The 22,874-nt window shown below is 33.9% G+C and overlaps 2 protein-coding genes across 2 annotated transcripts in view; both read right to left on the bottom strand.

Moving 5' to 3' along the window:
- LOC145668405 (dual 3',5'-cyclic-AMP and -GMP phosphodiesterase 11A-like) overlaps positions 1–22,874 on the bottom strand; it is a 713,632-nt gene that overhangs the window by 376,768 nt on the left and 313,990 nt on the right. The gene's annotated exons all lie outside the window — the stretch shown is intronic.
- LOC145667700 (tRNA (uracil-5-)-methyltransferase homolog A-like) lies at positions 6,073–7,470 on the bottom strand. The gene has a single exon (XM_081735160.1). The coding sequence runs from the start codon at positions 7,468–7,470 to the stop codon at positions 6,073–6,075; it is 1,398 nt and encodes a 465-aa protein (XP_081591286.1).

The raw sequence follows: 22,874 nt of genomic DNA, 5'->3' as shown, positions 1-22,874 counted from the left end.
TTGAAATAAATATCTTGAAAATGTCCGATAGAGAAAATCAAGTTCTCTTTTACAAGATTCCATGAATCACATCATATTTCGTCTCGAAATAGAACTTGCTACTTTCAACTGTAAACAACATTCCCACAAATCTATCGAATCTATTCACGAAAATTAATGTAGCTAGAAATATTTCTTCTATTTCCAATTTTTTATAATTTTGTGTGATATTCGATCTTGAAATAATAATAATAATAATAATAATAATAATAATAATAATAATAATAATAATGATAATAATAATAATAATAATATAATAATAATAATAAAAAATGACAAAATAAAAAGAAATACAGCATTAGATACTGAAGATTGAGATAACAGGAAAGATACTAATCCAGTCCTATTGAACTTGAGTTGTCAATGAATATGATGTTACGGCAATGCCGTTGTAGATTGATTTAGATGTCCAATATCTTGGAGCATCGTGAGCTAGGAGCAGTACAGATGTCTCGAGAAGTTGCGTTCCCATGTCTATACTATGTTCTTAAATGATGTGCGTAGCTTCATTTTGAATTCTGTGAAAGAGATCTTGATAATAAAGTGCAATGTTTCCATGCTGGGAGTATGTATACTAAATGACTTATGGTTATCATATTATTATTAGATTCTCGTGCTGAATGTGAACTGACGGGATATTAGAAGACTGTAGAGTGCTTGTGGTCGATTACATGTATTTTGTGCGGAGCGGTAAGTAACATTTCATAAAATTTAACTTAATATTCTTCTTCACATTTTGCTATGCCTACCCGAAGGTACAAGGAGATTTCCCGAGATCAAATCATGTGGGAGAACTCTACGTTCCCTGCACTGTACAAGCAGACATCTGTGTGTCCTTGCTGTCTCGTCTGAGGAAGGAGCCATTTCTGGACAGGATGTTGACACGTGATGAGAAGTGGGTCCTGTACGAAGCGCGTCATCATTGGTTAGCATCCCACGAACCAGTTCCAAAACAGCCAAAACCAGCACTACACCAAAAGAAGGCCCTTCTGTGTCTTTGGTGAACTGCTCGTGGCATTATGCATCGGAAACTGCTACCAGCTGGTCAGAACATCAATGCAACTGTGTACTGTCAGCAGTTGAGTCGTGTTCAAGAAAAACTCAAAACTCTGAATCGCAAAGGGATCCTTCTCTTACAGGACAATGCTAAGCCCCAAATGCTTAGGAGGACCCGGGACACCATTCTACGCCTTGGATGGGAAACACTCTTGCATGTGCCATACTCCTCGGACATTGCACCGTCCGATTATCACCTGTTCCATTCCTTGGACAATCACTTTAGAGGACACCAGTTCAAACCGGCCCACAAAGTTCTACCGCGATGGAATCCACGGCCTTCCAGAACGTTGGCGGAAGATCGTCGATGCTGATGGGGACTATTTTTGATCCTCTAAAGTACATCTTAGGTGACACATCGATGTTCGAAAGTGGTGATGAAAAAGCAACAGAACTTTCTTGGTTACCTTTATAAACATAATATGGTAACTTCTGGACAAAGCTTCCAACCGTTAAAAGCACAATGCAGGGAACGTAGAGTTCTCTCTAGGAAACATACGTATCCAAGGCTACAAGAAATATTCTCTTCGTACTCTATATACTGCACTGTGTATGAAATATACAGAAAGCTGGAGATTCCTTTCTAAAAAGCCTTTGTGAGATCTAGAACTCTATGTACTAGAGGTGCGCTTTCTACCACGGAGCTACGGCAGAACATAATGGGGGTGGTACATAAGTACTTAGGCTAACTTTATATTTGCGGAGAGACAGAATAAGTAAGACTTTCTATGGAACCTCTGTGCTGTAAAGTGTATTTAGTCATATCTGAAACATCAGTAGTATGTGTCAAAAGATAAAAGATCGTTCGACACCAAACGGTTACGTGTGCGACAACGTCATTTTCACAATTACAGTTGGAATAGGGGTACATTCTGTGCATTTAACAGCCAGAAGGAATGGGTCGGAAACAACCGTATGTAGGTCATGGGCGTCGGAGTTATATAACCTATCACTTACGTACACTTACTTGCCTCTTCCCTGTAACATCACGTTTCCCCCCTTCCCTGTTAATCAGTCTGTATATTGCAAATTTTGTATCATCCTTTCATATGCCGTCTATATATGTGTACCGTCTGTATCAACAAAATTCTTTGAGAAGGGAATATATAGGACAGCTCCAGGATGGACACTCCATCCCCAAAGTAGTGTAGCCTATGTCCAACGTCTGAAACAGAGAGACTTCTTCACGGTGTATATATATATATATATATATATATATATATATATATATGTTCTATCCAGCCAGTACGTACATAACATTTTATCCGCGCAGTACATAATATAATTTCACGTTACGTAGCTTTACTCATTCTACTGTATACGAGCAATTTTCCATAAAATAAACTTTGTTTTTGAACACCTTCAGCCTACATTTATTCTTATAGTTTGTCTACCTTTCCCATGCGTAAGATTCATCAGACAAAGTTTCCCTTTCATAAATTTAATTTATTGAGTTATTCATGATCTTTTTGAACTAGTAGCATTCAGTAAATTACTGTTTATTCCCTAGCTGATTTAATATTGATATGTTACATCTACTCTTTGAAATTCAAATGTATTTACCCTTTGAAGATTAAGTACAAATAGGCGACTCGAGCAAACATAATGGTAAGTGCCTCTTGCGGTGAAGTTGAGTTATTAAATGAAATGGGTTGGTATCAAACCACAGAAGAACATGTAAATAGTTTAGCTTTGGAAATGTACCTTCAGATGTCAACAGAAGATTGTTTGGTATGAGTCATTGCATTAAATTGCATGGGAATTGTCAACTTTCTTTTGCAGTTTACTCAAAAGTTAGAAAAATGTGACATACAAAATGCAAAACTACACTTTGAAAATAAACATTTCACACCTGAAGTGCCAAACGTTCAGCGGGTTAATAAACATACTTTGGTATACATCATATAAAATTGTATTCATACTGACATGTAACTTCGTTGTTCTTTGATGTTGATTTTAACCAAAATTTTCTCCATATTAGTAGACTAAAACAATCTGGTGGGCGTGAAAGATTAGCGTTTGCTCTTCGTAATCTGAAGATTTCGGTTTGAAAACCGCAGTCAACTTTCTGACTAAGATTTTAAGAAGTTCCCTGCCTCTAGACGAATGACGATGTGATATCTTCAAACATATACACACTAAATGTCTTCATACTACTGAACAATTTCCCCATATTTCATGCTTAATCCAATAAAATGACTATAGCAGCTGCATCACAAATTAATTAGTAACTATATTATTAAACTACGTACTTTAGTGATATGTAAAATTTTTACTAATAAAAATACTCTTAAAATACTTCGAAATATTTCACTTGTCGCGAGGTAGTAATTAAAAAGATAGGAAACATAATATCCCTATTTATTCATGATACACTAGTAGATCTTGGTGTACAATTTGAGAAGCAAAGGTTCATGTAATTGGACGGAACATACATTTAAAAAGGGACAAATGCAATGTACTAAAAGCTATACAATTGAATCAAAAGAACTTTTGTTTTTTTTAAAGACTTTTAGCAAACAAATTTTAGAGAACGCACCAATGGCGAACTCTGACAAAAAAGTTTTCTTTTATCTCAGAATCTAATTGAAAACAGAACGTCACATATTCCACCCTCGGTTACTACATACCTATTCATTTGAGCTTTTATTATTACCTGCGGTATATACACGACGTTTCTTTTTTATTATTTCCTTTTTAGCACATCAGACTTATTTTTGTCTTTTTTTTTTAAAAAAATTGCAAAGCAAACAAGAGATTTGCAGATGAAGCGTAAACCTATTCTCTTGTGGGCTTTTTCCCAAACCAAAAGCCTCCCATGATTCCCCATGTTGGGCATTTCAGAATACGTTTCACAAGGGAATTCCTATGTCCCCAAACGCTTGCTACTGCAGTTACTTTTCATCGTATAGTTTTGTGACGCAAATATGTGGTTTTGTGTCTGTGTTTGTCCTCTATTACGTATACAAGTGACACACCAAAATAGAAAAAAGTATTTAATACAAATCAAGCACGGACATTCCCTGTGTGATCGTTCGTTCGTATATATGTACGTTTGTGTGCAATTGTGTATGTGTATGTGTAAGTGCGTGTGTGTGTGTGTATGTGCGTGTGTGTGTGTGTGTGTGTGTGTGTGTGCAAGGAATCTCGTTACTGTAACAACACTGTTGATTTATATCCGTTGTAAATGCTTTCTGTATATTACATGTTACTGTTCGTTAGTTACGAGGGAGTTGTTCAACATTGTGATTGTCATGCACAAAAAAAAAAAAAGTATTTCATAGCACATGTAATTTTTTTTTTCATGTACAATATGTTATTGTTCACTTTGCAATGTTCCGAACCTATAAGAAATAGTGTATGACAAGGAAACCTGCTGTTTGCTTTGATACTTTTGAATCTATCAGTTTCGTCCAATTTTAATCCCTACTTAGGACTACATATTTTGCCTATGGGTATTATTATACTTGAAACATACCGCAAAAATTGCTGCAGAAAACTTTGAAAATGAAATGTAATTTTCCAGTTCTTTTCCTTCTCACTGTTATGCCCAAAGGGGATAGATTATTGATGAAAGTGAGTGATTTGAAATAATTAGTAGAATGATAATATGGGAGAAAATGGAACAATACTGAGAAAATCCACGGACAATATGTTGTAACAGAAAATCACTTTTGTTAAAAATGTTGAAAAGATGTGATAGAAATGGTTCTTTCAGTTTTGCCTTCAACCTTATTTGCCTAAGGAAAAAAGACATAGTGGTACTTGGTTTAACCCCAGGCTATATAAGTGTATGAAGGATAGCATAATACCAGGATTTTTCCATTTCCTCCAAATTTTCATTAAACCAAATCTTCGTAATCATTTACATGCTCTTATCATTAGTCTTTTAGCATATTACTGTAACGAGATAATATAATACAAATCTATATATCTATATCTGTATTATTAAATAATGATAGCAGCAACAGCACTTTTATACGATATTAACAGCTTACGTTTCTTTTTATTTCCAAAAGATGACTCCTTGAAACCATTACATTACAAATACATTCCAAATATATTTCTTCTTGACATCAACTATTCTTTACATAACAACCGTGTCTTGACAACCATCCCAATAATTAATCAACAAACCTTTTTTTTCTTTTTCAATATACCTATTTCTGTTCAATTATTGCGCCTCTGATCCCATACCTAAAACAGGTACAGATTGATAATATTATTTACATCGTTATATAAATTGTCGCTCGAACGGGAATTACGTAACAGTAATACTGTGGAGGAAAGAACCCTGGATTAAATGTTTCCAACAATTGACATTTTGAATAGCCCTAGTATGAAATTAAAATTACATTAATATAAATATTTTTCTTCTCTTTTCCTTATATATATTCATATTAAAATATTATATTCTTTTATATATAGTATTAATTATATCATCATATATCTATATATTAATAACGTCGATTCAAAATAAAAAATATATCGTCGATGGGACTATTCAAAAAGAATGGAAACTAATGGTTTCTGCAAGGGTACTACTTACATATTCCTTCCCTTATTAAAGAATGTGACATCATTTTTATCTATATTAAACATATTCATCCATGTTCTAGCAACATTATTTATAAATAACGACTATCATCCTATTAGCTGTTAATAAAAAGCAATATAACATGCAAAGATTGTGAGCAACAATATAACATAAAACAGGTACAGATTGATAATGTCGTTTATCCATCATTATTGGTTTCGATTTAAGATTAATGTCATGAACTTCAACTAAACCTAATTGGCCCTCTTTTGGAGCAAACAAATAAATGAAGATAAACATAGGGCTTTAGAATTATCATAAAGACATATAAATTAACAACAGAAAAAAATATTTAAGACAATAGATACACTACATAAATATTTCATAATGAATCAATTATAGATGAGCTGTTAAAGAAACAAATAATTTATCTATAATTGTTACCCAACATCACGTAACATGCTCCTCTTGGCCTGCTGCGTAATGGACAATGGAATAGATTTCTTTGCCTTTGGTAGCGTTTCAGGATCTAGTCTTCCGAATAAGATAATCAGCTGACAGTGTGTAAGTTCAATAATCAACTTCTGATGAAGCCCAGCTCTAGGTGGATCTACAATAACAAGTATCTTCTTTTCAGCTACATTCTCCACTACGGTGAGCAAAATATCTTCAGTCCGTCCAACAAAATATTCGCTGTTTGTGATGTCGTTCTTTACAGCATTGGCTCTTGCATCTTCAATTGCATGGTTCGACATTTCTATGCCAAGAATTTGAGCACATTTCTTAGCAAGAGTAAGTCCAATTCCTCTAGCGGCACAACACACGTCTATCAAGGAAGTTTCTTCATCAACCTCAACCATTTCCGCGATCGAAGTATAAAGCTGCTCGGCTCCCGAAGTATTCACTTGAAAATAAGAATCTGGAGATACTCGGAAATTCATGTCACATATAGTTTCTTCCACGTATTCTTTTCCGAACAATAGCTGCAGTGGTGAGGGTTTCTCACCTTCTTCCTTATCAGTGAAGATCTGGAAATAGAACGATGTTATATTCAAGATGTTTCCTTCTCTGTTTTGGAAGTAATCTTTCAAATCATCCTTAATCTTCCCTATTTCCTCCTCATTCAGGGTTTGTGGATGCATAACTACCAACAGTATCAAATCGCCAGTATTCGATATTCGGACAATCAATTGTCTCCAGTAACCTTCATGAGTCTCTGGAACAAATGGCTTATCTGACTCTCGTATGTATTGTTGGAAGACCTTTACTGCCTCTTTAATTCTGTCAGGCAAATGTCTCCGAAAGTCTGCCGGTCCAATCTTCATTGAGCCTTCTTTGAAGCTAGCCAGTCGAAAACCCACTGTTCGCTCTTGCATCTCAGGGTTTATGCCCACTCTAAATTCACACTTGTTACGGTAACCATCAACAACAGCTGGTGGTTTAATTTCAATAAGTTCATAAGTAAGTCCTTCATTCTTCTCTTTTCTTTCTTCTGCCCAACCTGCCAAATCTAAATTCCTTCTCGGCGGCAAATCCATCAGTCGCGGGAGCGAAGATTTTGTTTCTTCAGTCTTTTTCTTCAACTGCTCTTCATAAGGAACATCCCACAAAGGTATTGTAGCCTGTTTCATTCTATCTTCTACACGTAACACAACTTTCGCCTTTTTAAAATCCTTATCATCAGACTCTTCCAATTTTTGCTTACGTTGATCAGTTAATTCAACTTTTGCATTGAACTGTTCATTCCTTAAGTCCAACTCAGAACCAATTTGCTGATTCATTTGTGGAGTGATTTCTTGGGACATCAGCTGTATTTGTTGTCTTATATTTAATTTCATTTCATCGAATTTCGTTGTAATTTGTTGACTTGTATTGAGTTTAATTTCTTCGAATGTCGTTGTAAGTTATTGCTTCAATTGCATAAACATATCCAAGATTTGTTTAGCATCTAACATTTGCGATACGGCTTCTTCTGTATTATCAGCCGTTGACCTACCATTATTATGTACATTGGCCATATTGGTCTTGCGCTCAATTTTTCTTCCACTACGTAAATATATTATAATTTAAGTTCATAAGTCCGAACCCTGTCTTTACTAATCTTCAAGACCTTACATCACACACATTTCTCAAATATATTTCTTCTTAGTGAATTCAACTACATCTACATAACAACCATATCAACAAAATCTATCGACAAAACCTTTTCTTTTTCAAAATGCATATTTCTGCTCAATTATTGCGCCTCTGATTCTATACCTAAAACAGGTACAGATTGATAATATTATTTACATCGTTATATTACATTGAACTTAAGACATTTGTTTATCTTTGTCTGACACTTTCTTCTAATTTTACAGATTTTTTCCTTCAAGAATGTCTTATACGATGTGTCTGGTACTTCGAGCAGCATTCTCAGTAGAGGATATGTCGCACTTTGATTTACATTCTTTGCAATTTGCATTTCAAAGATAATTGGCCCGATTTTGACGAATAAGAGTAATGAAAATGAGTAAATGTAGATACGATGATAATACTGTACGTCTACTTAATATCAGAGGCGGCTCATGAGGGAAATGACACTGCTAAAAATTAAAATTTTATCTGTTATCCAGTTTAGGAAGCTCAAGTGGTCAGGTCATGTAGCCAGAATGGAAGAAAGTAGGAACACTTTAAAAGTTTCAACTGAAAATACAATCGGAAAACGATCATTAGGAAGACCTAGCGCGGATGCGAGGACAACATTAAGATGATCACGCAGAAATAGGAATACAAAGCAGGAACTAAATCCAGTTGGCAAAGGACAGAAGCCTAGGAGAGATTTTGTGAACGCGGCATTGAACCTCCATGCTCCATAGACCATAAAAGTAGTTTTACCTCTTAAAACTAAGGGAATAAAGGTGACCTAATGTCTTATTTGTTATATTAAACAATTATTACATTAAGAATGTTTCCTTCTTTTAGCTTAAAGGAAAACTTTATTTTTTTTCGACGAGACTTCACACATGAACCGCTTTTGCATACTATTCACCTATACATATTCAAATCTACATAGATCCAGTTTCTTTATTAGCACAAGACAATCTGAACAATAACTTTAAGATCTTTCCCAATTTTTATGGAGTCCACACAGATTAAGTAAAATTGGTTGTATGTATATGTAGCCTTGTCTTTTAGGACTATTTTCAATCCTTAATATTCTGTATTGAAAGATGTGATACAAGATAATGAAGCAATACAGAGCGGAGCAATTTAAATTAGATCCTTTATGATCTACATTGGATCGTTGGAAAATGCAAGTTTTCTAACACACAATGCAGGTATGAATTAATGACTTGGTACTGTATGTACTAACTTTTTTTGCCAAACTTTATAATAGTTATATTATGTAAGTGATGTAGTAAAGCTGTAATCTAGTATTGTTTGTATTATTTTTTCCTATATGAATGCATAGAAATAAATAAACTACCTCTTTCCATTGATTAGTTGAGTGGTATTTAACATCTTGTTCAGCTCTAAAACTACATAAAACGCAACATGCTTTTTAATATTGGGATCCAAATCACTCGGATTTGTATCTGAGGCTTTGCATGCGTGACTTGAACTTGGAACAACTCGTATTACACACCTGACTGCGAAGAGTCACTACCAGCTTCTAGAAATCAATCTAGCAACTACAAACATTGATGTTCGTCCTAGTAATATATATGTGAAATCAGGCACGTTTTGCAATACACAATTCAAATTTATACGTTTCACTAATCTTCTTGATCTTCAAATACAAGTATATTTATAAGATTATTTATAAAGTAAAGATGATCATTAATTAATGTAGTTATAAATCTTCAAATATAGTGTAATCAATTTCTTATTAGCATATTTACATAAGCCAATGACACTGGTATGAACATATTCCGTTATACATTTCTAGATATTATTATAAATTTTGCGTGCCAAAATTAGAGTATCTATCGGTGGTTAAATTTAAGGAATATTGCGGTTTTATTTGCTACACTAACCATACTTCATAGAAGAAATTATATCACATACTACTGCTCTATTAAAATATGACGTAAGTTGTAGGTCTATAAGTATTTTACGTGACACTAGATTCATACTTATCTGTGTAAGTGTAGTCTTAGGTGCCATTGCAAAATTTGACTTTGTCTCATACAAAATTAAAACAAAATATGGTAAACTTCCAAACCAATAATCCAATATTGAAATTTATTTGTTTCATTTTCCGCCTTAATAACTCTGCGTTCATGGCTTCGTCAAGAGGCACATTATTATACTTAATAGTACAAAATTATACGTCCAAAATATATAAGTAACAATAATACTAAACTAAAAGTGTATTTTAAAAAATATATTAATTTATATCTTTTTTATTCATTTCAACATTAAAGTATATCTTAATATTGATATACAGAAAGATCATACTGAAGGTATTCCTCTAAACTGTAGAAAAGATGTTTATGTAACAACAACTTGATGTATCTTTTGAACTGCAGGTTTGGTATTTGTTTGACACAATGTTGTAATTTATTATATAGTTTTATTCCTATGTGGTGTAACGAATTTTGAATATTGTTAAACTGAAATATTGTATATGAATATGATTGGTTGCGCTAGTGGTGTATTGGTGTAGGTCTTAATTGGGCTCGAAGTTTCTTTTATTCATATGTATGAATGATGTTGTTCCGAGAATATATGTACATGCCAATGGTAGTACTTTCAGTTTCGGAAACAGTGGTCTACTTGGTGTGTGAAACGTAACTGATAGCATTATTCGTAACACTTTCTTCTACATTGTAAATACCTTTATCGCATGACAGAAATTGCCCAGAAAATGATTCCTTACGATAAATTTGACTGGATCAAACTGAAATAAGTTGTTGTCAATGTTTTGGTAGTCACAATCTTACTATCACTAGATAGGAAAATGCAGAGATAAGAAAAATTCTTTGAATGTATATTACAAGTTAGTTTAATATTGCAAAAACTACGATAGACTTAAAAACTATGCAAAATCAATACTAAAACTGATTGTAGTATCATAGATTTACAACTTCCAGTTGTAACAGAGGCGACGATTAGGGGTGGAAAATGGGAGTAGATGCCCCACATTTTTGAAGTGACCCTTTCATGTATATAGTTTCATTTTGAAATGTAAAGTTTTAGTATGTATTACTGGTTCATAGAAAAAAGTGCTAATACTATTTGCCGTTGCGTGATTACGCATTGGTATCTGTCTTCCCGTAAAGTTAAGAAAGCTACAGGAATTGCTGTTTTAATTGCAATTCAAAACAATAATATTACAATTGTGTATTTTTTTAATGTCCTAGGGTATGCTTGTAGTACTTACTGTCTTTCATTGTCTAACATACATTTAAAGGTATATGTGGAATTAAAAATATAAGTTTTTCATTAATCCCCAATTTCAATATAAATTCTACAAAACAAGTCTCATTATTTATTACTATGATTGATATTATTCTTTCTATTTATTTGTTTTGCAAATTTGTTATTAAATAATCTGATCACACAATTTTCTACACAAAATTTTAAGATGTTCATAAGCAAGGAATCAAATCTTTTCTTACACCTTCGTGATTTAAGAATAAAAATGCTAGTACCTACTTACGCTGCTCTTGTTAATCTACTTAATAAAATATGAAATACGATATACGGTATTTTAACTGAAATAGATAGTATCCTACTAGTTATACAACCTTTCGTCAATCAAAGTGTTAGAAACAAGCAGGAAAACTAACATTGACATACAAATATTCAGATCATGTCTTGCCCCTCCCCCCACTTTTAACACCCAATCGCCGTCACCGAGTTGTAATAGAGGAATACAGTTAGATATATCTTATTCTTTGGATGCTGAAGCCATATCAAAGCCATTTCCTACTACCTTTTAACGCTTTTTCTATGTAAAAATTAATATTCAGATCATGTCTTGTCCCTCCCCCCACTTTTAACACTCAATCGCCGTCACCAAATTGTAATAGAGGAATACAGTTAGATATATCTTATTCTTTGGATGCTGAAGCCATATCAAAGCCATTTCCTACTACCTTTTAACGCATTTGCTATGTAAAAATTAATATTCAGATCATGTCTTGCCCCTCCCCCCACTTTTAACACCCAATCGCCTTCAACAAGTTGTAATAGAGGAATACAGTTAGATATATGTTATTCTTTGGATGCTGAAGTCATATCAAAGCCATTTCCTACTACCTTCTAACGCTTTTTCTATGTAAAAATTAATATTCAGATCAAGTCTTGCCCCTCCCCCCACTTTTAACACCCAATCGCCGTCACCAAGTTGTAATAGAGGAATACAGTTAGATATAACTTATTCTTTGGATGCTGAAGCCATATCAAAGCCATTTCCTACTACCTGTTAACGCTTTTTCTATGTAAAAATTAATATTCAGATCATGTCTTGCCCCTCCCCCCACTTTTAACACCCAATCGCAGTCACCAAGTTGTAATAAAGGAATACAGTTAGATATATATTATTCTTTGGATGCTGAAGCCATATAAAAGCCATTTCCTACTACCTCTTAACGCTTTTTCTATGTAAAAATTAATATTCAGATCATGTCTTGCCCCTCCCCCCACTTTTAACACAAAATCGCAGTCACCAAGTTGTAATAAAGGAATACAGTTAGATATATATTATTCTTTGGATGCTGAAGCCATATCAAAGCCATTTCGTACTACCTTTCAACGCTTTTGTTATGTAAAAATTAATATTCAGATCAAGTCTTGCCCCTCCCCCACTTTTAACACCCAATCGCCGTCACCAAGTTGTAATAGAGGAATATAGTTAGATATATCTTATTCTTTGGACGCTGAAGCCATATCAAAGACATTTCCTACTACCTTTTAACGCTTTTGATAAGTAAAAATTAATATTCAGATCATGTCTTTCCCCTCCCCCCCTTTTAACACCCAATCGCAGTCACCAAGTTGTAATAGAGGAATACAGTTAGATATAACTTATTCTTTGGATGCTGAAGAAATATCAAAGCCATTTCCTACTACCTTTTAACGCTTTTGCTATGTAAAAATTAATATTCAGATCATGTCTTGTCCCTCCCCCCACTTTTAACACTCAATCACCGTCACCAAATTGTAATAGAGGAATACAGTTAGATATATCTTATTCTTTGGATGCTGAAGCCATATCAAAGCCATTTCCTACTACCTTTTAACGCTTTTGCTATGTAAAAATTAATATTCAGATCATGTCTTGCCCCTCCCCCCACTTTTAACACCCAATCGCCTTCACCAAGTTGTAATAGAGGAATACAGTTAGATATATGTTATTCTTTGGATGCTGAAGTCATATCGAAGCCATTTCCTACTACCTTCTAACGCTTTTTCTATGTAAAAATTAATATTCAGATCATGTCTTGTCCCTCCCCCCACTTTTAACACCCAATCGCCGTCACCAAGTTGTAATAGAGGAATACAGTTAGATATAACTTATTCTTTGGATGCTGAAGCCATATAAAAGCCATTTACTACTACCTTTTAACGCTTTTTCTATGTAAAAATTAATATTCAGATCATGTCTTGCCCCTCCCCCACTTTTAACACCCAATCGCCTTCACCAAGTTGTAATAGAGGAATACAGTTAGATATATCTTATTCTTTGGATGCTGAAGCCATATCAAAGCCATTTCCTACTACCTTTTAACGCTTTTTCGATGTAGAAATTAATATCCAGATCATGTCTTGCCCCTCCCCCCACTTTTAACACCCAATCGCCGTCACCAAGTTGTAATAGAGGAATACAGTTAGATATAACTTATTCCTTGGATGCTGAAGCCATATAAGAGCCATTTCCTACTACCTGTTAACGCTTTTTATATGTAAAAATTAATATTCAGATCATGTCTTGCCCCTCCCCCCACTTTTAACACCCAATCGCCGTCACCAAGTTGTAATAGAGGAATACAGTTAGATATAACTTATTCTTTGGATGCTGAAGCCATATCAAAGCCATTTCCTACTACCTCTTAACGCTTTTGCTATGTAAAAATTAATATTCAGATCATGTCTTGCCCCTCCCCCCACTTTTAACACCCAATCGCCGTCACCAAGTTGTAATAGAGGAATACAGTTAGATATAACTTATTCTTTGGATGCTGAAGCCATATCAAAGCCATTTCCTACTACCTCTTAACGCTTTTTCTATGTAAAAATTAATATTCAGATCATGTCTTGCACCTCCCCCCACTTTTAACACCCAATCGCCGTCACCAAGTTGTAATAGAGGAATACAGTTAGATATAACTTATTCTTTGGATGCTGAAGCCATATCAAAGCCATTTCCTACTACCTTTTAACGCTTTTTCTATGTAAAAATTAATATTCAGATCATGTCTTGCCCCTTCCCCCACTTTTAACACCCAATCGCCTTCAACAAGTTGTAATAGAGGAATACAGTTAGATATATGTTATTCTTTGGATGCTGAAGCCATATCAAAGCCATTTCCTACTACCTTTTAACGCTTTTTCTATGTAAAAAATTAATATTCAGATCATGTCTTGCCACTCCCTCCACTTTTAACACCCAATTGCCGTCACCGAGTTGTAATAGAGGAATACAGTCAGATATAACTTATTCTTTGGACGCTGAAGCCATATCAAAGACTTTTCCTACTACCTTTTAACGCTTTTTATATGTAAAAATTAATATCCATATCGGAAGTGAGGAGTCGATTTCTTCAACTTTCGATTGCACTAAAGAAACGAAGTAGAAGGTGAAACATAATCTTCGGATGCTTAATCGTTTTAGAAAATCGCTTTACGCTACGTATAACAGCTTTCGCTCTACGAAGATAAATATTGAGACCGAAAGTAATAGTAAATTCCCACTTTAGGTTTCAGTGGAGGAATGTTGCTGAAGATATTTTTTTTTCTTCGGACGATGAATCGATTCAAGAAAAAAGAAACCTGTTTGGCACTGATTTGTTACTATGTTTGTTCAATTGTGATCAACGTTGAAACCAGACGTCGTTAATTTTCACTACTTCCGGTTTTGAATCGTTTGTTAACGGATGGGATTGTTGAATCGATTTGAAAAACCACATCTCGATATCTGTTACCGTTTCTGTTCTGATACTTTTTGACAGACAAACGAACACATCCGTTTTATAAGGCTTTCCATAGTGTTGCATGACATAGTTTAGAAGTCTAGCAAGAACGTTTCTTGCTATTTCCTCCATTTTTAAAGGGTTTTCAAAAGTACAAAATAACGGTGCAACCTACTCATACTCCAAAATTTCTTTAAGTCACATCTCTGGCTCGCTAGCAAATATTTTACTTTATTAATGTAGAACACGTGATATAGATCTAAGAGCTCACTAGATTGTTACTTATAAAAGAAAATTTACAATCTGTGTTAATATCCATTCTTCTATCCAGATATATGTATGTAGGTACAAAGAACACAATACAAAGAGTTGTTTTTGCAGAAACAAATGCTAAAATCGCCTTCATGAAATTATATGCTTCAAGGTCAGATCTTACTATACAGTAGAGATCTGCACGGACCGGAATTTTTAGCCTGGCCCGTGAATTTACAATGTGAGGCCCGACCCAAGTCTAAAATATGTTTTAGCATTTAGACCCGAGCCCGGCCCGAGCTCGTGTGATAATCAAATGAGCCCGAAATAAGCCCGAATTACAGAAACTTAATAATTAACGCAAAATTGTATTTTTATTTAGCTACAGCAATTATAGGTTTAATTTTGCAGTTGTGCTTTAAACGTTCTCCAGAAAGAACGGTCCAATAAATATCGTTGTCCAATATATTTACAAAGTTAGGCCCAAAAAGGCAAGAGAAATATGGTTGTATATTTGAAAATATACGGCCCGGCCCGAAGTGATACTTACTTTATAGGCCCGCGTCCGGCTCGCGGGCTCGGCCCGAGCCCGTGCAGACCTTAACTATACAGTGCTGCTACATAGGATAGCACGAGAAGGCCAAAGGTATTCAATTATAGAACAACCGGTGAAGCTGAAAGGGCGCGACAGAGTAGGTAAAGGCAGTGTTAAGTAAACGTAGAGCAGAGAGAAATAGAAGAAATATTTTTTGTATTGTCTTGAATTCCACAATAATCTCCCGGAGACATAATCTAATCCTGAGACAATCCAGTTCAATTAGCGTAGCAGTTATTGACATTCATATAAAATCTGGTCTATAAATAAGTGTAAAGCCCCAAGCATTCATCATAGCTTACTCATGTGAGTGATGTATCTTATCCATCTTATATATCAACCGCATGGCAGTCAATAATAATATACTTTCACTGTAAACTCGTAAGTCGTATAACTCCTCTATATTTCTGCACTTTGTACTTCTATGTTTCTCTAAAAGACGGTTTTCTTCAATGTTTGAAAATCCTCAATCTATGGTTTAGCAACCAATATTGATATTCATACAGCATAACTAGGAAAATTTTTAAAATGATTGTAAACAAGAAACGATTATAAACAAAAAACAAGTAACATACATTACATGAACATAAAATTATAATAGAATAGGATTTATAAGTATAATTTGGAAAAACAATAATTCTATATTGTCTTATATTTGTCATTTTAGTCTCCACATATAAATGTTATTCCGGTTGTTCAATATATATTATAAAATAGCATTAAATTATGTTAATTTATAAATTTCAGTTTATTATGCAATATAACTATACGAATAATCTTTCTCTTATAAAATTTTGTATTCTCTGTAGGGAATTGTCTTTCGAAGAAATGAGAGAATGAAACTAGTTTTAATGGAAAAAAGAGAACTACGTGTTTTTTAAGGGTCATGATTCTTATCACGTTTTGGGTTGATTGCAAAGGAGCCAAGGGTGTGGATACATGCGTGATGAGATTCCATACTGTGAATGAAGAGGTGGAGTCGGTTGCCTCATCTCGGATAAGCGGTTACCACAGCCTACAAAAGCTTAGATCGAATTTAAAAGTTTTTTTCTAGCATATTCTGAATCAATATGTGCCATAATAAAATACTATTAAACTTTAAGAACTAGATATTCCATTAATAACTTCTCTAATTATGTTTAAACAGAGGGAGATCCAATGAACTGTTGGACTAAAGAGTGCGTGTGTGTGTGTGTGTGTGTGTATAGATCATACCGTGAATGCAGAAGTCCATTCCCTTCTTATTCTGTATTTTTTTCTTACGTATATAATACGCTGCGAATAGTATAAAAGTAAGTGATAGCTTAATTATAATTTAAAAACTATTCTCTTGCAATGTATAAATTCAAACACACCTAGTTCTGTTAAGACACAGAACAATATAGTGGACGTGACCTATGTTCCCATGTGTCCCATGTATCCCATGGTGGACGTGACCCATGTGTTGTACAGCATATTTACGTTGTCTTATTTTAAGAAATTGGTGTCACTAAAACTATCATAAATAATTATAACACAAAACTTACATCGAAATTTACGCTCTATGATGTCACAAGTTTCTAATATTCATGACTTTGAGTGTTGTAAGCTGAATAAACTCTAGGAAAGCCGTAGAACACGTGCAATATAGCTTATCTGAGTGGAAAACAGTCGATAGAAAAACATGTCAAATCTCAAAGGCTCACTGCATAAATTCATAACAACAAATGCCATGATTAACCTTTAAAGACGCAACTGCTCCATCAAGGCTTTAAACCTTAATAGCTAAGCCCCTAATTAAGCTAGGAAGATAGTATTAGTATCAATGTATTTCTGAATGATGAAGCTTGTTCCAATATGCACCTTATATATGTTTGAGGTACCACGGCGAAGAGGGAGGAGAATACATTTCGTGTTTTTGTGTGTGCGTCTATATGTGTGTGTGTGTCACACACTGTCTTGGAGCCCATTCACTCCCTTGGCATCATAAAAATTGTATGTTAGGCAATGAAGTAGTCCGCTACACGCTAATACCCTGCAAAAGTACTTGTTCCTTATATGGGGGGCAGGGGAGGGGCAAAGTTGGCCAATTTTTGGCTAAGACACAGTTTTTTGACGAAATTTACATTTATTTTCAGGGCGGTTTCGTTAAGACTTCTTCTACGAATAGGAGGGAGGAATTGCACAAGTGTCACCTGGTTGGAATCTGGAATCCATAAGCTTTCCAACGAGGTATCAGTCATTATCCTGTAATAAGTAGGAGAGTCACCAGGGCCCAACATGGGAGTCTACGATTTCGTTCAAATCCCTGCCTGGTGTATAAAGATTAATGATGATTAACTCTTTTAACGTGAAACTTTATTTAATAAAATTACTTTTTAATAATATTCTTCTGTTTGGAAATGTAGTATTTTATGAAATTTATAAGTGTAAAATACTAGGAATGCAATGGATGTACCCGATTGCAATGAAATGAGCTGAGCGAGCTTAAACTACGTAATCGTTCCTGGCCATTATGCAATAATAAATGCCATTTTTAATTGTTGACAAAAAAATCGCGTGAAAACTTTTTCCCCATGTTAAGTCTATGCAAGCGTTTTTCGGTGATTATTCCTCGATGGTACATCGGATTTTTGATTTCGACCTATGTTGTCACTCAGCACGACATACTCTATCAGCGTGCTAAGTTTGGTTGAGATCGGCCAAACGGTCTAGGAGGAAGCGTTTTTCGGTCATTATTCCTCGATGGTACATCGGATTTTTGATTTCGACCTATGTTGTTACTCAGCACGACATACTCTATCAGCGTGCTAAGTTTGGTTGAGATCGGCCAAACGGTCTAGGAGGAGTTCGCGGACAACCAAACGGCTAACCCGAGTATAAGAGCTTCGCTTCGCTCAGCTCAATAATTTTGATAGTGCTCATTCACACTTCGGTCGAAAATGAACTAAGGGTTGTTTATGGGTCCTTATCTGTAGTCCATTTAACTGTAGGTAAGAAGTTTCAAGAAAAGTTATGAAATAACAGCACAGGTGCTATAAATCTTGGTTTTCCCCATAAGTATGACTGTAAACATTTCAGCATGAATAACCTATGCAGCACATCGGAGTAATGTCGCGGAAGCTAGTATAAGCAGTGCTAGAAAGCGTGTTCTTGTTATATAGACAAGATTGTTATATAGACAACGTAATGTGTGAAATCAAGCGTAGAATAAGAAGAAACACTTAAGGAATAATTAATTTTAGAAAAAAAATGTACTGAGTCCGGTTCCTTTCCGGATCTTTTTAACTTCAAACCCCTCGTTCATAGATTAAAACATGAACTCAGGACTAGATTCAAACGTTTGAAATAAACAACATATTTATTGATAATTTTCCTTAATTATAAATATTGTTTCAATTTTTCTTTATTTAACTATTATTTATTTATTCTAATTTTCTTAAACTTATGAATATCGGCTACAGACCAAAGAATAGGGTTTTGAACACTTATATTCATTGGCATGATAAGTTTAATAATTATAACCGATTTTATAATTCTGTGAGCACTAATATTTCTGTCGTATTAAATGTCCAGTTGTTCTTGTCTGCAAAAGATGATTTTATAAAAGTAAAACTTTAAAATGACATAATATAAAAAATAACTTTCAATCTTTCCAAGGAGGATTAAATGAAGTTGCGTTTCGTGACTTACATTGTAGTGGTTGAATCATAATCCTATCAATTTCACGCCAACTGTTTGGTTGTTAGTCTGCTTTATGTTTCCAGACCGATCTAACTAAGATTCCGAGCAACATTCGTTTAAATATTCCACATAGAACTACTCTACATTGTGTCACAAGTATAGAATTGGTAACAGTGATATTATAATATTTGTTCTTCATTGCATTTCTGGCAGGTTCCTTAAGCAAATTGGCTCATAAGTACTTGTTTAACGAGCACAATTACGGTTATGTATGCTCTAGGTACATATAGAAAATGACACTAACTGTTAGTGTATCGCAGAAAGGAATCTGACATGGAGTTCAATTACAAATCAGTAACTGTGTTTGAGTTTGTTGTATGTTGCAGTGAGTCATGATGGATGGTGAGTCATAGCGGATGTTGATAAATGCTGGGAAGTAGGTTAGATGTCACGTTTTCCTTGGCTCATATCATCTCTAATATGATATGTAGATTGTTTATTAGAAATACCAATAATGCAGCACAAAAAAACGTACACTTAAAATTTCAAGTGGTTTCGCAAAAAAAAAAAAAAAAAAAATCATAAAGTTTACAGTTTCACCAGAACAGATATTTCAGATGAAATTTCAGCACTTTAGAACAGTGTATCCAGCATTTGGAAAATGTTATTTTCAGCTGTTTATATTTCTACTTGTTAATATATTTCTACTAGCTAACTGCATGTTAAGTTATACCAAAGAAAATTACTTTTAAAAGTTGTTGTTTATTATTTCTTCTGAAATAATCGTAAAACAATTTGATGAATTACTAAAAACTGTTTGTCTTACATCTAATGGTTGTAAACCGTCCTGACATAAGTCTATTTTCGCAATCACAGTTTCTGCATGCCCATGCTGGGTTATGCATAAAAAAACCTGTTTCTGCCAACTATTCAATCTAAAATTACTGGATATTTTGCTGTGGAAATGTGGTATCCCTGCTTGTTAGATATTATATCGATAACATTCCGGTATTTTTCAAGAGTAAGTGTCTGGAATGCACTTACGCACCAGCATATTTCATATCATGTTGCTGGATCCACATGTCCTTTTGGCTTTGTGTATAATATATATATATACAGTATTTACTGTTTATGTAAAAAGCATACAGTACTATGTTTCCTTACTGTATTTCGATTAAAGACTTCAGATTTTTGTATGAGGAAACTCATGTAAATGAACGCACATGCTTGGGATTGAAAGAGTGACACTATTCATCATATTTGTTCACAGGAAATTGATACATGTCCATAGGATAATAGGTTTCAGATGGTCGGAAATTTGAAATAGTAAGAAACGTTTTTGCCATTGGTCCACTTAAAACTATTTAAACTGCTGAAGAAAACAATTAGTCATAGCAGATAATATAACATTTGTGTTGTTACTAACTATTAAAAAATATTATAATTCAAATCATGTATTAACTAAACAATAAATTGATGTCTTACTAAACCAGTCACAAAATTTATAGGGATATACAGCGGTGTCACTAGATTCATGTTTTCTAATCGCCGTTTAATACCCCTGCCCTTTGTTGTCAAGTTCAGTCTAGGGCAGAAATGGGATGTAAAGATTTTCATTGAATTTTATGTAATCCCAGTAACGAAGGTCGAATAGCTTATTTTTAATCTTCCATGTCACGCTTAATTTGTGTCTAATACAGAAATGATAGCTTGCTATACTTTGCTTTAATTAAGTATTGATTCTTGTCCCAACTGAACTCAATATTATTTTCAAAACATTTTCTAGTGGATTACACCCTATCTAATAAAATGAATTTCTTTATTCAAAATTTTGGGAAGTTTCAAATTATTACAATATGAACAATGTACCTACTTGAAATTCACAAGATGAATATTCTATTCATGTATTGAAATAATACACAGTGATGCGATATATGTAATTGAGTATAATTTAAAAAATGCACGTATGCATTTCCGCGCCGCAGAACATGAGAACAATATTAACAAAAATACATACACACATATTTGACCAAAGCTACAAATCAAAAACTCATATGTAGTATATATATATATATATATATATATATATATATATATATATATATATATATATATATATATATGTGTGTGTGTGTGTGTGTGTGTGTGCGTGTGAAAGTAGCACACTAATTATTTTGAAACACAAGGCACTAATTATTCTTCTATATTATATAATGAAATGAAATCACAACCTACAGTCAAATTTATCAATACAACAGTTCAGTAAATAATAATTCTACATGGCATAATAGGAGGTATTTCCATTGCTTTGACAAACATGTCATTAACCATCAAATACGAGCAGCAATACAAAAACTCATAAATTTCAGTTCCTCTCAGAATACAAAATAGTTGGAATAATTTTCATATTTGTCCTGAACGTTGTTTCAATTTTCTCTTTATTTGTAGATATTTAATATCTTTCAACTGTCATGTTTATTCCTCCACACTTGTTCTTTCTACTGGTTTGCCAACTGGTACCACAAGTAGCGAATTGTAAGTAAATTGCAGATTAGGGTGTCGGTAAGGAATAAAGAAAAAAAATAGTATTCAGTTTGTCTACAAGTTGCTAGGTTGGGTTTTAGTGTAGATATATTCAAGAGCAGTTGTAACAGACATTTTTAAATATGAGATTGTGTTTATAATATTTCTTGAGAGTGTTTAGATAGTTAATCAAGTAACTGTCAGTCCGCGGTCAATGTTTAAGAAATATTTTAGTGCGTTAAGAGAGGTTGTCAATTGATTACACATATTTACTGTTGTGTTTGATTGGAAGTAATATATATATTTAATAAACCATAATTGACTAGTTTAAACATCACTGCACTTTCTTTGTATGAAAATCTCTCATGCAATTTATATCGTTTTTCTTTTTTTTTTTTATTCAAGTGCTTCTTCGTAACTACATGACTAGCATACGAGCCTTTGGCACAAGAGACAGGGTTCGATTTCGCCAACCTGTTGGATGCTCTTGTGGTTCGTATTCCGGTTTAAGATGTACTTTAGATCCATCTTTCGGATCGCCTCGATGCTGGAATCCGACGTTGAGCTCTAGATGAATTAGGAATCAATCAATCAATTCGCTATTTTCTTATTTAGCTTATTTAATATATCTATTTTACAGTTTCTTTCAGTAAGGTAGATTAGCCTATAGTCAAGTTGCAGTGAATCCATATTGTGCATATTTGAGAAAAAAATTACATCTTTATGTTACGTAGCAGTTTGTTGTTTTACGCTGTAGGTTAAAAGGAAACTTACAATGAACTTATTTAAGTGGTAGCCTTTAGAGAAGCGTGAATTTGAAAGCTAGAAAGAAAAAAGCTTTCATATAGATTTAGTTACAATTATTCACATAGTGGTGAAGAAGACATTGTCAAGGATTTTGCTCCCCAACTCTATTTGCTTTAAAATCTAGAAGCAGACTTACATTATCTGTCTTAAGGTGTAAACATTTTCCAAAATTGTAGTTGCTAGTGCGCATAAATAAAAATGCTTTGTTACAATAAAAATTTGATGAATGTAAATCCAATGGTAAATTTTTAACATAAATTCAAATATTGTCAAATATACT

Source organism: Thermobia domestica, chromosome 13 (assembly GCF_964235325.1).
Source record: "Thermobia domestica chromosome 13, izTheDome1.hap1.1, whole genome shotgun sequence".
In the NCBI taxonomy this organism is placed as follows: Eukaryota; Metazoa; Arthropoda; class Insecta; order Zygentoma; family Lepismatidae; genus Thermobia; species Thermobia domestica.
This window is presented reverse-complemented; position numbering and strand designations above follow the sequence as displayed.